This window comes from Hyalella azteca, unplaced genomic scaffold (assembly GCF_000764305.2).
Source record: "Hyalella azteca isolate HAZT.00-mixed unplaced genomic scaffold, Hazt_2.0.2 contig3434, whole genome shotgun sequence".
In the NCBI taxonomy this organism is placed as follows: Eukaryota; Metazoa; Arthropoda; class Malacostraca; order Amphipoda; family Hyalellidae; genus Hyalella; species Hyalella azteca.
In genome coordinates this window covers 57,739-73,694 of record NW_025933684.1, presented here as the reverse complement: position 1 = coordinate 73,694, position 15,956 = coordinate 57,739, and the positions used below count along the sequence as shown (strand labels likewise).

The 15,956-nt window shown below is 38.3% G+C and overlaps 2 protein-coding genes across 6 annotated transcripts in view; one reads left to right on the top strand and one right to left on the bottom strand.

Annotated features, from left to right (window-relative positions):
* The window catches only part of LOC108680018 (potassium voltage-gated channel protein Shab), a 42,607-nt gene extending 31,055 nt beyond the window's left edge, over positions 1 to 11,552 (top strand). For 2 of the 5 annotated variants that reach the window (XM_018168771.2, XM_047879618.1), the window contains 3 exons: positions 3,080 to 3,604; positions 5,535 to 5,649; positions 7,272 to 11,552. In XM_018168771.2, coding sequence (XP_018024260.1) covers positions 3,080 to 3,604; positions 5,535 to 5,649; positions 7,272 to 8,104 — 1,473 coding nt within the window. In that variant the 3' untranslated portion in view covers positions 8,105 to 11,552. The remainder of the gene's footprint in view (positions 1 to 3,079; positions 3,605 to 5,534; positions 5,650 to 7,271) is intronic. The other 3 variants (XM_018168772.2, XM_018168773.2, XM_018168774.2) reach the window with 3 other exon arrangements.
* Positions 1 to 14,273, bottom strand: part of LOC108680019 (potassium voltage-gated channel protein Shab) — a 92,784-nt gene extending 78,511 nt beyond the window's left edge. The window contains exon 1 of the mRNA XM_047879619.1: positions 13,278 to 14,273. The gene's annotated coding sequence lies outside the window, so the exon portion shown is untranslated. The remainder of the gene's footprint in view (positions 1 to 13,277) is intronic.
* Positions 14,274 to 15,956: the final 1,683 nt, after the last annotated feature.

Below are 15,956 nucleotides of genomic sequence, written 5' to 3'. Positions count from 1 at the left end.
TTATGCTTTAAAAGGCAGATGAAATGAAATGCGTCTTATCTCCAAATCAACGCTGAAATTAATATTGAATTCTGTTTTGAAAGTTGTACTGTGACCTAAGAATTATTACTGAAGTCGAATTGCATATGCTTTATAAGTGACTAAGGAGAACCTTATTCCCGGAGAGTTCAAATAAATTTGAAGCTTGTGACGATTTAGGACTTGATGAGGATTGCGTTCTGGGCTTATTATGTCGTTTCTTTATTCGTTGAATTGCAAAAATTATTGATATAGACAGCCCCATTGATTATTGTTATTGTCTGCCCTGACAGTCGACTAAGAAGCGACTGCAATAAGAATTGTCTGCCCCGACAGACTGTTATTGTCTGCCCCGACAGACTGTTATTGTCTGCCCAGACAGACTAAGAAGTGACTGCAATCGATCGCCCTATTGGTTATTGTTATTGTCTGCCTAGGACGCCGGCGACGAAGCCTCTGGCGGGGAAGACGTAGCTCTTCGCTACAAACCTTCTTCTTCATAAACTTTATAATCTTAGGCAACTTAAACTCGAGCTTTAACGCACGCACAGGTGAGTAGGGGTCCTAATTAACATGTTTTTAACGTGACTCACGCCTTGTTTCACATTACTGTTTTCTAATTTGTTTGCTGCCACCTGCCCACATATAACATATACTCGCATTGTACAGAATGTGTTTTGTTTTTATATCCTTTCCTTAATAACCTCACAGTTTTAATTTTCTACCATCGTTCTAATTTTCTTCTTGTATTTGAAATATAAAGACATTTTTTATTTCTGGCAGCTTTCGAGAAAAGGTGCTACAACATCTGCTATTTTCAAATAAAATTCAAAATGCACACAGTGTCGCATCTGTAAAATGTTGCTGCGATGCTTGCGGCCGCGGAGAATCCAATAAAAAATCCCGTCAAGTGCCATGCTGACGCTCGTCCTTTAGAAGGAATCTTGACTGATAAATTGGTTGACAAAATACAACCTATATCAGTATCTGCAATCATTTTAATTAGGTTGACGATTCTCATAAGAAATAGATGATTTACGAAGCTTGTAACGGTTCAATGTGTGCTAATTAAGGTTACTGAGTATAAACCAACTGCATTACTTGCAAGTGAATTGTAAATGGATTTTCATACATGGTTGGATTTTTGAAATGGCACAAAATTCAAGAGACGAACTTTACTTTTTAATCCGTACCTGAAAAGAATATATTCCTCGCAAATAACTTTTTGCTTTTCATGTCACTGGCAACTTTGCATCAAAGCATAGCAGTGTGTTTTGTTGTGCCGTTGTTGGTCTACACATCACGCCCCCTGCACAACTCTTTACTTATTATGTTTATTTTGAAGAACATAAGTTATTATATTTTTTTAATCACAAGGACTCCTCCTCACTTGTGCTGCCTTCTGTATACCTGCTCTCGTGTCCATTCCTAATGACGGAATTTTTGCTCAGTTACATTCGGTGTTGAGGCAAGCGAGGTCCGGCTTGCTGCTTCAGCGTCAAATGTAAATAAATGAATCGTTTATTTCGCCCAATATACCTGAGAAATAAGGATATTTTATCGGTACAGTAATTCATTTAAGAATCATGCTTCTAATGTATGTGTTTCTGAATTAAAACTTGACGATTGACAATTTATTTTAAGACCAAAGAGGTGATGTGTATCTTAGCAAAACACTCGAAGAAGACATGTGTTTTGTTGCAAGACTCCTGTATAGGTGCAAAGGTATTCAAGTTAGACCGCGTAAAAGGAGATATAGAGGTTCATCACATTACAAACTTGTTCTCTAGTGATTCATTGCAGTAAATTATTCCTTGTATCTGTTATATCAGCTCAAAGTTTTATCATTTAAATTCATTGACGGCACGGTAATTTTCATTCGAAATTCGAAAAGCTGCAAAAAATAGCTTCAATCATCGTAAGGTTAGAAAGGTCGTCTAATGGCTTCAAACGATCATACTAACTCATCATATCATAGTGTAAAATTATGGAAAAATAATGTAACTGGGGACCACGATTCCTGATTTAACACAAATTAACAAGATTAACAAGATTAAACACAAATAACTTGGAGCAATTGCTTTGATTTCGGATTAAGAGTGTGACATTTTTGTGGGTTACAGGACTCCACTAAATAAAGCTTCAGATCACAGCGGCATTGAGATGGTGGCTTTTCACACTTATTGTTGATAAAACTTTCTGTGTGCTGCATGAGGGTGTTAAGCACGCGTGCTATTTTCCTACACACAATGTATACATCGCATTCGATTATTGCCGATTAGCGTGCGGTGATGGCAAGACTTCATTGTATCGCCGTCGTTTGTATGCTATAATCACCACTTCAACGATGCCCTTTGGGCTGCATTATAAGAGAATTTTTTGAATGACTATGAGTCTTGCTGCGATCTCAAATTTTGACTTCTCATTTACGATCAACGATGTTAAATTCTTTAATACATGTTTCCTGTGCCAATTCCTGACATTTCTGGCATTCATTTCGAGAATCTGGCCGCAAAGCAACTAAAGTGAGCTGGCACTACTGATGTCACTGATGCGTGACCACATTCATAGGACCCGCATTGGTGAATTTCATGTAATTAATTATTACTCAACAAATTTGTAAGCATCGAGTGATTACACCGCGTTGAATTTGATTAGTGGCATGATTAAAGTTTGACTGCCGTAATGTATCTATCCATCCAGCTTATAGCTATAACCCGTTTCTACCTCGCACATGCATCTCTGCTATGACCCACTACAGAGGCATGTCTGTCTTGCATTGGATTCATGCCTCATCGTCTATAATCTGAATTTCTTTGCGCCTGTCTTTCTTGTAATATGACAGCGAGCCGGCAATGGCCGACGCTAGTGTTCCCAGATTGCTCGCGGTTCACGAAAATTTTATAGTCCTGGAAAAAAACGTGACCAATGACAGTCTGAACGATTCCGATACGTGACTTGTCCCGTGAGAATTTGCGCGCTAGTTGACGTCATTCCCCGCGTGCGGTCGCCAGAAATGTCGAGATAAATTAGGAGTTGACCGAGCCAGGGATGCTTGCAGGGTGCCAGAGAGCCGCTGCTTGATGCGGAGGGTCTCTTGAACCAGCACGCTTCCCTTCCATCAACCCAACCTCACGCACCTCCCCTCATACAACTAAAACCACTGAAGGACAATGAGGGTAGCAGAACAAACCTAACCACAGAACTTGCCTCCTTGGACTCCACGGATACCTTTGCATCGTGCACCACCCACATCTTCCCTTCTCAGGCCGACCTCACCGCCGAGACCAACAACGCTCACGATGCCAACATTACCGCAACGCCTAGGGACTCCAACTTATACGTCAACCCGCTCGATGACCATCGGCTTCCTTCTACTCCTCTCATGGCATCCAAATTCTCCCCGGCAAGCTCAACGGCTTCGCCACTTCGCACAATATCCCCCAAGAAACCTGGTCTTCGACCACAAGCTTACATGACTGACATCTTCGATGACACCAGAAGCACCGACTGTTTGTTGGGAGGAAGTTATTCATCACTTCAAGACTCGCCTCTACCTAAACACCGCAGAGCACGTTTCCAGGAGGTACGATATACCTTCTTTCCTTCTTAACTATTTCTATCCGTGTTCTGTTCGCTGGCTGTGTCTTCCCTAAACTTTCTTTTAACTGCAATTTGTATAGCTATGGCTGGATGCGATAAAGTAGTGAAAAAATAAAGTTTGCTTATAAGTAGTATTTGTGTGATGCGTATCATCGTATTCGGACAGCATCATGGTTTGTAGTCGACCTGGAACTAAAATTAAAGTTAACTGAGGGGCTCGCCCGATTGTGGTTTGATGAGTACTAGTAATTATCCTAAATAAACAAGAATTAAATTAGAAACCTTAAATTTGTACGTGCATTAGATTGCTTTACTTATGAAGGCAAAGAATTTTAGGAAACGAACATCAGTTCTTCTCAAGGTCCCTTGACGGGTTACATGGATCCTCCCTAGCTTCTACAACAACTATTATATTCAAGCAAAACTTGACGACGCGCAGGAACGTCAAATTTTTACAGCTCTCCATTACCAAGAAAAACGTGCTGCAACAAATATCAACTCGATGAAAGGAAAGAAGAGGGGTGTTTCTACCATTATTATTCGTTACACGAATCTATATCACCGGCACATATTATTTATGAAATAGTTTGTAGATTTACGCCAAGATATAGCACCTCAAATTAGTTTTTCAATTTTGATGCGTTACAAATAAATTAATTGGAAGTGTTCAATACCCATTAAGGTTGTGTTTGTATCTTGGCGTATTAAAATATAGTTTGCATGCTGTACATCTACAATCAGATATGGGTAGGATCACAATCTTGATTTACAAGGTTTTCTCTGAAATACCTTACAAAGACGATTATGATCCTGCCCATCTCTGAAACTACACTCCAGCGCCTACTAAGGCACGCTCCTTTATACAATATACTTGGTCTTGCACGATTGGCCGAGTCTCTAACGCACGCTCTTGACCAGGTAAGCCTTCTCACCAGCACCACAAAACGTGTTAGGGATCAAGCTTCGCAAGGTAGCACCGCTACTGCACATGGCCATGGTATGGGGCAAACACTACCCGAGATTTACCCCAAGTTCTGAAAAATTATTGTTTTTTACCTGTTAATCATTCAAACTGGAGCCTTTGTTTGGACGTATAACTTTCAAATGGATGAAACGAGTCCCCAATTGCTCTCACTAGTTTGGCTACAGGCGCATTGCTATCCTCGAATGACAGTCCATCAATTCCAAGTGTAGGGTGGTGATTTTTTTAGGCTGCCCTCCACATAGAATGCCCACAATCGTGTCTCATAAACATGTTTCAGTGGCCTCGTTCCTGTTCGGCGTCTCAACTCTTATTGTTCATAATTAATATTGTTTTTGTATTCCTACTAAACCCGAGAGTTTGATGAAACGTTTGTATGGGAAGGTTGAGTATTTCCTCGGTTACGTTTTTTATTAATTTCATGTGAATATGAATCGATTATTTCATTTATTGCGTCCAAGCCTCGATTTTTATTTACATTTATGTCGTTTTTAAGTCGTGTCTGAGACTGATGACTGAAACCGTCTTTATAAACTTATTTAGATCATGAAAATTCTATTCTCTGTATAGCTGAAGTGCCAAGTACCAGAATTGCCAAGATCAATCATAAATATGAATTTTTTGGTAAATTTCATTTTATACAAGTTACTACAGCAAATATAGCTGATTTTACAGTTTGCCGTATGGAATTCGGTCAATATTTTCAGCCCAGTTTGGTTGTAGAAGAGGCACTCAAAAAGAAGCAAAAACGTTCCTTTATGAGCTTCAGGCAGGCGGGTCGCAACATTTGATCACGAAGAGCCAAAAATTTCCTTTTGGTTTACGTCAGTCCGGAGTCGCATTGTGATGGACGTCAGAGAGAACGTACAGACCTCTTTCTCCTTGTTGTTACGTCAAACGGGAGTGTCACACATTATACGGGCCGTTACAGGGTACGCAGGGACCGTTTTCCCGTTTGCTGGAGAAGGTAGACCGAAGCAAACCGGAAAGAGGATCTCTTTCGAACATCTCACGTACCGGTCTCCTGCCCACCTCCACCAACTCCAGTAAGTCCATTTACTTTCTCTGTTATCAACTTCAGTAAGTTCTCTGAAACGATTTCCAAGCGAACTCTAGTAAGTACACTTTAATATTACCTCCACGGACACTAGGAAGTCACTGCAATAGTTAGTTACTAAACGACGTTCAAAATGAGCGCCTCCACTTCCTACTGAAGAACCATGTACGTAATCATAAGTACTGACAATCGCCACCAAACTCATCCCAGTGTTCAAAACTTGAACATCAATTTCGGAGATTTATCGAATGATCGAAGAAAAAAGGTGTAAAACAAAGTAGCTATGAGAATATCGTATCAAATTTGTAGACCCACCTTCAAACATGGAAACGAACGATTTTTTTGCGGCGGAATATTTTCAGGATTTCCAAAAACATTTCGTAAAAACTGTTATAATGTCGTCAAATAATTTAGCAGCAATCTTCAGTCATTGTGAACACCATGAAAGGAAAAGAACCAAATATATATATCCTCGAGTCTTTTACCAACGTCGTACTCAACTAAACGATAGAATTTTTAGTTGCCGATTAGCTTCATATCCTTTCTATAATTTATTAATTCGATCCTTTCGTTGTGGTCCTGAAATTCTAGTACCGGTCCTTAAATTTAGTAGACATGAGGTAAGTTTCGGTCATCAGATGCAACGTCTACAGCTATTTCCGTTCATTATCTGGGTCAAGTATAACAAATAAAAACTGAGATGTGTTTAATCTATATGTACTCCCTCTGTCTAAGCCTGGTACTCTCCTCTTCGGCTTCCTCATTTGCGATTTGAAATTTTTACATGTTTGCTTTCAATGGCTTCATCCGACCGAAACCTAATCCTACTTTTATAAGACGACGGACAAGAAAATCTGGTTTACAGTTCAAATTATTCTTCTGTTTCGGTAGTACTCAATCTTCATGAATTTCCAAGCTACGAAGAATGCTAATATTTTTCTTCTTATTGTGGTTGAACCTCAGGGTTCACATTTTGCACAACGCTCATTGTATTCATACCCCGTTGCGTTAATTATGCCACTGTAATTATTTCCCTTAGCGATAATAAATTCACTGTAATTACACTTCATCTCCAATGATATCTTCGGTTGATGTTGCCAAATAACCCTACCTGCCCCTGAGGGGCCAGCGGCGGCCAACTTTCGTTTAGTATCAGAACTCATGATGATGCAATATGTAGCCAGATTTTATTGAACGTCTTTGCATTCAGAATAATTGTTTGTATCGTAGAATATCAACTAATCATATCTCATATTGTTTGTTTTTGCGATATTGTCGATGTGTTTGACTGTGCGTGCTGTTTCTTTGTTACTAGTCCCAAATTATGTAAAATCTACCCGCATGGAATAAGACTCAAAGTTCAGTATCGTATTCATTTAGTTTCTTCACATCCAGAAAAATTATGAAACTCGAACTAAATTGAAAAATTTGACATTCTACATCATTTCAAAAATTGAACTTTTATTACAATATTGGTTAATATTTATCCTATTATTTTGCTGTCTTTTAAACAATGCATTAAATAATTAAATTTGAATATGAAACGTACATAATTCTGTAAAATTTTAATATCACGGAAGCTTGCCTAATTAGCTCGCGTTCTCCCTGCAGGTTTCAACTCAGGCAAACCATACGTAAGAACTCACACTGGATCCTCTCCACAAAATTCTGATGCCAGAAAATCTATTTTAAAAAACAAAGATCCCGAGGCAGAGCAATTGATCCCTGTTCCAGCTCCTGCAGCATCATCGACAAAAGAGAAGTCGTTCCCTGTAAAATTCGCTTCATTTAGTGAAGAAGACGGGAATGAAAATTACAGAAGACCTCATAAAAAACTACCGACCTCACCAATGCCTAACCGTAAAATCCCAATAGCGCCTCTCGCTGACCTCATGGCCGATTTTGATGGTCAAGAAAGCCGGGGAAATTCAGAAGAAAATCTTCTTAACGACGCCCTGCTCGACCACCAGAATGCAAACACGGTTCTGCGTTGCTCACGAATTAGTTGCAAGCTAAACGCACCGGCATCCAATTCAAGCTTAATGCACGACCCTCTGATGGTGGTCGAGCATCTTCCTGTGTGTATGTGCGGGGCTGCAATGACTCGTATACCTGCTGAATCTGTGGCAGAACAAACTCTGTCCACGTCCCTCACAAATGTCTGCACAGCTGCAGACGCCCATATTTTAAGTACACCAGCGACCAAAGCATCAACAACCGACGAGTCCTGGGATAAGCGCAAGGATTCTTTCTTGCCTCCTCTCCTGCCAATCCCTTCAGAAAAAACCAACGTCGATTCCAATGGAACGGAAGTTCAGGAATTAAAGGACCCGCTTTCCTCTTCCAACCTCAACGAAGATTCCTCTTCCTTTGTGCGCAGAATTCCGTCTGATGAAAGTAAATTGATTAGAAGGTCTTCTGTCCAAGAGCCTACAGATTCATAGATGATGTTGAAGCATGTTGGACTTGCTGTTTACATTTGTTGTTCTCTTATTACGCGAATAAATTTAAATTCTTTAATCAGGAAATATTGTCAGCAATAGGAATATTCTCATTTGTAAAATCTTTATTCTAATCTTTGCTTCCCTATGATATTTCTTAAATATTTAACTATATTACCCACTTTAAATTCTGCAGAAGTCTTAGAGGTGTAGTCAACTAAAATAATCACTTAAAATCCTGATTAGTTTCCGGAATTACATTTTCCAGAGCTTTCAAGAGCAATAATTAACCCCGCTAAGATTCTGCTAAATCGACTTGTATTAAATAATTTGTGCATATCCCGCGAGGTCAAGTTACAACCGACAAAGATTATATTTTCAAGTTATCGTTCACAAGAACCAATCGTAGTTGCAGTTCAAAGCGTTTATGTCTGAAAAAGTATATATATGTATAGTTTGTACTATCAATATGAGACAAAGTGTAGTAACAACCCTAAGTTATCAGTTATAATGCTGGATAGGCAGCACTAATTCTAAGTCGCTGAGATCGCCTTACAAAAGCCAGGGCGAATTTTTCCTCTATCCGATCACAATTACGCATTAATTGTAAAGAAGAACTTCAAGTGGTTAATAGATTGATCTGGATTTATTAATATGATTATAATGTAACCTAATTTTCACACAGCAAACCTCCACAACAGCTTGATTCCTGTCATAGCGAAACTTTATAAATCATCTTGCTTAGCCGATAACATTTTTCAACAACTAAACTAGAATCACGACACGTCGTACCTTAATAAAACGAGTCTACGTTGGTTTCATTGCAGATTCCCCACGCGTGGTATTTTCACTTGATGCGCATCTATTTTCGTCCAATTGTCCTCTAAAAGAATTAGTTTAAGTAGTTTGTTAATATTCACTTTGCTTAATGCCTAAGTAGAAGCTATTCTGTGATGAACAGTGAGTGTATTGGCAGAAGTGTTTCGCCAAGGTACGTTTAGGCATCGCTGAAAAATATGATTATTTCAATAATTTTTAAACATGCCACAGGGTACCGCAATGGTGGTGCATTGACCAACTGAGGCACAGTAATAATGGTGATCTTTACCTTCAGAAACGTTGAAAGTAACAGGATAGGATCATTTGTGCAGTAAAATTAAAAAATCAATGATGATTCCTTTGTAAAAATCATTGCAATCAAATAATTATTATTCATGGTGAATGAAGCAACAGAACTTGGTGACTAAAGTGATTTTGAAATGGAAAAGAGATGAAGTCTCTTTGGTTATCATTAGAATAAAACTAAATTAGCCAAAAAATAATTTCATATAATTACAAAAATGTTCTTATCAGATAAACTGAAATAATTTGCGAATAACGAATGACCAATGATGGAAGATGTCAACTTAATTGTTGTTATAAAATAAACTACCGGACTTCGAATCACTTGCGCCCTCTGGCGAGTTAAAAATGACAACGAGACTGAGGGAACACTATTTGATTTTGCAGCAGTCGCACACGCTCGAAAACTTGATTTTGACCAAATAGCGCAGGACGACTTTGAAAGCTCGCATAATTTTAATGTATACACTAATATAGGCGTGACTGCATGTCACTGAGTATAGTATAGGTCGTGTGACAGTTCCAAAGACGAGTGTCGGCAATTGTCTTGCTGACGTCATAACGGAGCACCGAGTCGAAAATAGTAGTATTAAAAAAGACCTAATTGAAAGTGACGCTGCAAATCATTCCAATGTACATGTAAAGCTGTTGAGTACTGTTTGAACTCTGCTAATTCATCAGTACTCAGAACCTTTCTACCGTGTGGGAATTATTGCTACGGACAACCTCAGTGCTCCGTTCATAGAAAACAATGCATTAGTCATTTTAATGTGGTTAGAAAATAAAAAAATTGATTTTTTACAGAATTATTTGCGAGAGTATTACAAATAGAAGAGTTCAGTTCTTTGATATACTTTTCTAAATATCTATGTGCTGTGAGCAATTCTATAGAATGTCTTTTTCCCGTGTTCTCGTCCTTGTTGATCGTTGCGACGCTTGTAGCTCAAGTCGTTATGCCTGCTAAGAAGTTTGGCCGTTGCTACTGGGAGACGCGCGGGCACACACATGCTTCAATGTTCTATTCCATCGACAATTAAAGTGCATAATCAAACCAGATAGGCTAATAATGGTGTGGAATTTTTTTTCTGCAGTATGCTTTCTCATGAACTTCTACAAATTTTTTAGTAATTTCAGTGATTGAGTTGTTTTTACGAAACAAAGAGGAAATCAATCTTTTTTAAAATAATAGAGTCACTTGACTCTATTTTAATAATGGACTTGTGGAATTGTTATAAAACTCACCAAGTGATTACCAAGATGAGTCTTTAGTTATCTTGGTATCGGTAATGGACTATCGACACCGTTACTTTATATTAAAGTAATGTGTGACTTTTAGATTCAACTTGATACGCCCATGCACTTAGCTGTTTTGTTTGTCATTTTTCATGTGAGAATACAAACAAAATTTATTTTTCCACTTCCTCTTGATTCGTCACTGTCCAATACCTACTTCAGTTTTTGTCCACTCATTCTCTCTGTCAAGTCTCTTTCTCTTCTTACCCACATTCTCTGTCTAGTTCCTGTTTCCGTATTCCCCCGATCTCTGGTTATTGCCTGTCTCTGTTTCATCCACATACCCAGCCTCTCCCGTGCGCGCCGCTTTGCCTAACGTTACGCTGTTGATAAAACACTATGTACCAGATTTCTTAAATGATTACTGCACTCGCATGAAAATTTTCTTATTAGCTATAAATTTCTACGAGAGACATAAGATAGCAATCGTTATTCTTAACGATCGATGGACATATCATCCCTCGAGAGTCACACTCATTCAGATTTTTAGTCGTAAGAAAATAGTGCTTGAATATAAGGTCCTCTCAATTACACTTCTGCCTATGTGCATAATTTCTTGGCTTTAAAATTAATATATTGGAGATCTCTTAGCCCTCCGCGCACGAACGTTGAACGCATTTTCTCTCTCCGCTTGCCTTGCATCACTCTTATAGAAATACGCTTTACGTCTTTTTGTATGCATCACTGCGCTTGCAAAGGCAGGTTTACACTCTTCGATTTTTTTTCTGTGTACGTGTTGAGTCAGTTAAAGGTGATGTGAGTGAGGTTCATGAAGGTAAGGGCATTGTAAGGTAATGTAAGTGAAGGTAATTTAACTGTTGATGAAAGTCATGACGATGAAAGTCATGAGTATGAAAGTCATCTTGATATTAGTGATGATTTTAGCGAGGTTGAGGTAATTGGGATAATGTAAGTGACAATGAAGTAATTGAAGGTGATGTATGTGACGATGGCGTATGCGTGAGAGATGTGCAATGTATTAACTTTAACTTGTTGAGCATCAATTACAGTTATTAACTTGAGATTTATATTATAATGGACTTTCATTTACCTTCTGATGATCAGGCTAAATATTCGCTGCAGGAACTAGAATGAATGTCTCGGTTATTGATTTATGCCCCGTACTTCAATTGGTAGTCAAAATTAATTTAGTTCAATATTTAACTAAATATTTCGTTACTTTCTAGCTTTAAATATTGAATATTGTTTACAAAGAGGAACGTCCGATTGGAAGGAATTACAATTGCAACTCAAACGAATTATTTTCACGCACAAACAATTGATGCAACGCCAAGAAAAATACTAAAGAAAATAAAATTCCCTTTCGTTCTCACTCTTAATTGTACAAAAATTTCAACGAAGAAATATCAAGATTTTATTAGTCTAGGTGAATGGTAGTCACTGTAATTTTGTATGGGCATAAACAATCGAATGAACTGCATGGATTTCGAAGCTCCAAGACACGTACGACAAACAGATGACCAGGAGGATAATAACAGTCATTTACATTTTCATTATCTAATTTTATGCACGCAGTTATTACAAAAATCCCCGCTTTAAATAATAAATGCACAAGAAAAGCAGGCCTAGGTGACATTATTCCCATCAATGGCGTTCCGACATTCAGTGCGCTGTGATGATCTCTGAACCTCTAAACTAAGCCTTTTAACCATGAGATGTGCGATAATGGTGAACTACTCCTTAATTGATCATGTTGATTTTTTTATTCTTAACATACTGCTGAAAACACACTCACATAAACAAATGTAGGAAAGAAAAAAAACAAGCTGCTATGATATTGTGCCCACAGAAAAACTCTGCGGATTTTGCATCGAAGATTTAATTATCTTTCCGCAAGCGAATGTAGCACGGCTTTGTCCTGTGTACCGAAATAGTGGAACGCACTAAAGTGGTCTTACTTGGGAGAAGAATTGGAGCGAAATTGGACCGTTAAATTCATTGAAAAAATTTTACGATATTATTTTCTCAATTATCTTTTTGAAACATTGCCATAATAGAAAAATTAGCAATAAAAAAATGAGAGCATACATAGTTCCATGAAAGTAATCAAAACAACATCAGGGCATAAATTCAGCTTCTAAACTCTGAAGAAAACACGAGGAAGCAAATGCAGGTTATAATATCTACATAATAAAAATGAATAAGAAAAGTAATCATTACTAAATTCGAATCATTAATTACCTGCAGATGTCTTGTCAAACCGTTACGTTAATCTGCCTACCATGATAAACAATCGCAATAAAATCAATCTAAATATATTTCGATGCACTCGCATCGAAAGTGCGAGCACATAAATCGTGAACCGTGCTACGATTGGGTGAACACTCCCTTCAATTTTTGTCATACATACACTTGAAAAACTTAACCAGGTATTCTTCTATTTCTGTATTATCCTCATTAGGAAACTCATTCTGAGACAACCAACATTAAGGAAGTTTTGCATGTTCTACTACTACAACAACAATACAAAATATCATTATTGGCAGCATTGGCAAATGACAGTAATAATAAAGAAGGAAACTTACAATTAACATTTATAAATAAAATATATGGTTCATCGATAAAAAATTTGAGACTAAACATCAGTTTTATTAGCCAGTTGGTGAATTTCATATATATTTATTGAGCTGGCAACATGTAACTCGTTAGATGGCACCATGTAACGTGTTAGCGGGTAACATGCAACGCGTTAGCTGGTAACATGTAACGCGTGAGCTCGGCTTAAGTCTAATGCACTCACCATGGCCCGAGAGATGAGATGGAGCTGTGGGCGACGGGATATTCACAGTCCTGGTGAAGTTTATATATTTCTCTAGAGAGAATTTAGACGCTGAAACTTCTGACACTGCATAATTTGCTGTTTGTTAATTACGCCTTCAGAACCATTCACTTCAGGTGTCTTGAAACTGATGAGAACCTGTACACATCTCACATTCTAATTTAATCCTAGTACCGCTGCAGAATATGCTTCACTTTTTTTATTCCGTTTGCCGATATTTGTAATTATTCATAGCTTTCTATGGAACTTTGGCTGAACAAATAAACACGACGAATTTCACACGACAGTGAAATATACAGGGAAAGAGACACAGCAATCACTTCCGCCACACAAATTTCGCTTAAGCGAAGAGTTGCTGATACCACAAACGACTTTGTGAATTCGGGACTTGAGCAAATTTCCGCAAATTTCCTCCTGAAAACATTCTCGATGTAATTAGCGTAATACGTAAACACAACGAGTTAAGTGAGAGAGTAAATTGAACAAATTTTAATTGGGTAGACTGATTTGCTTAAATTGATGGCCATTTCATAAGACCGCCGCATCGACCAGTACCTAAGAGGCTTAGTAACATGAGAAGCAAACTTGAGCTAAGTCAACAGAAATTAGGACGAATTCTAACATTTATCTTCCCATGGTAATCCCTGGACCTTGAATAAATTGGCCATGTCGTATATTAAAGGAATTGGAAGCTAACGCCAGTGAAGGAAAGTTAATCAAGAAACTAAGAAGAATTATTGAGAGAGTATCTGTCTCAACAGTAATCCTTTCAAAGGTTTAATATCATCGTCTATGACCACGTGCCACTTAAGAAACTCGAATGGAATGCGTGTGAGAGGCGAATTGTATATTTGTAAGGATCTCCCATCATTGCAAACGACAAGGCCCTACGATTGCGAAATGTAGAGTTGATATTTTCAATGATAAAAGAACATAATCACAATTACCCCGCAGATTTTCAGCAAAGAATACGTGAAAAACATTCTAAATAACAACGAAAACAATTGCGAAAAAATAATATTTTTAATAATAATATGTTTAGAATATATTCTTATATAGAATTTAATAAGAATAATATTTTTCGCAACGAAATATAATCGCGATATCAGAGTTTGTGAATCCTGCATTGAGCAGCAGCAGCGGCTGCTCTCTCGCTGGCGGGGCGGTCGCCGCCCTCAGCAGCGCAGCTTTAAGTCTGGGTAGCGAGCAGCGAGCTCACTTGCCCTTAGAAGCCTCAACTTTCCTTCAATAATTCAGCATAAAGAGCAATTATTTGAGGAAAATATTCGATGCTCGAATACCTCGGGAAGGACAACGATGCCAGTAAGTATTAGTTACGATTAACTGCTACAAGTGCGACGTGAGCGGTGAGTGTAATTGACACGTGTAAAATTAGGACGAGATTTTCAGCGTGCAAGTAAAATGCTTTGAAAAAGTCCTACTAAAAGGTTAGTTTATGTTTATTTTTATATCGATTTCTAAATGGAATAAAAATATTTGGTTCCGTGTCAGGCACCCATAAAATTTTTAATCCGCCTTGCCCGCTTCCTGCCAGTGAAAGTAATTTAGGAACCTCGCATTCTTTACGATCAACGTAGCGCTTCAGAGCATATGGCTTTTGGAGTACGGCGCTCGGAGGCAGTCATTTATAACGATTTAGGAAGATCTAAGATTAATTAAGATGAAATAAAACGAATCTCTTCTGTCCAGAATAAAAATTTACTGATTTTCTCCTAAAAATATGGAAAAATTCAACGAATACGAACTAATGCTTTAACTATGGAAGTAATAAAAAGAGAAGAAACGAGTGAATTTAACTATACGTCGTGACATGATCGGCAAGTTCCGCACTAATGGTTTCTAGTAAAAATTACACCTAATGACATAGGCCCTTCCCCAGAGTCCATTAGCATTGAATTTGGGTCGTGTCCAGGTCACTAGGTTCTAAAAATAAAAACCATTAGCGAGGAACCGTCTGGGCGAAATGACCGCAGTGCGGTCGATGATGCACTTTACTTGAGTACTAATAAAATTGCTGAGTGGAAATAAGAGCAATTCACTATATTCATTTTAAAATTTATACTAGTTCATGCAATCAAACTTAAAGCTACGAATTTGGATATTTAAGAGGCAAGGATGAATGCAGGAATTGATTAGAAAATAATTTTGAAAATTCATTTCCATTCCTCAGTACTATTTTCTAGACTCACCATTTTCTTTCAACTATCGAAACATATTTAGAGGATGGACTAAAAAATTCTGGAACACACAGCCAGACGTACAGTAAGGATGGGTTTGGCAAACAGAAGGAAGCGCTAAGGTATCTAGTCACACTTTACAAGAAGCGGTAGCTGGTAATAAAAAAGTGCTATCGGTCACTACAAAGTGCAGCAGAGGAGACGACTTATGACATTTGCTGTGCAACATCCAAGAAGCGACTGGCATGAGAGCCTCCAGCCGGACACCGCCCGCCAAGATGGCGGAGCTTCCAGCCGGCCGCCACCTCCCAGCCGCTCCCGTTCTCTGACTGCATTTTATAAACGGCTTCACACTCGTAAGTGAATGAGTACATCGTTTGCTTGGTGGGAGCCATTATATTATTGGTTGTGAAGCTGCAAGGACATTCATCCACAGGCACAC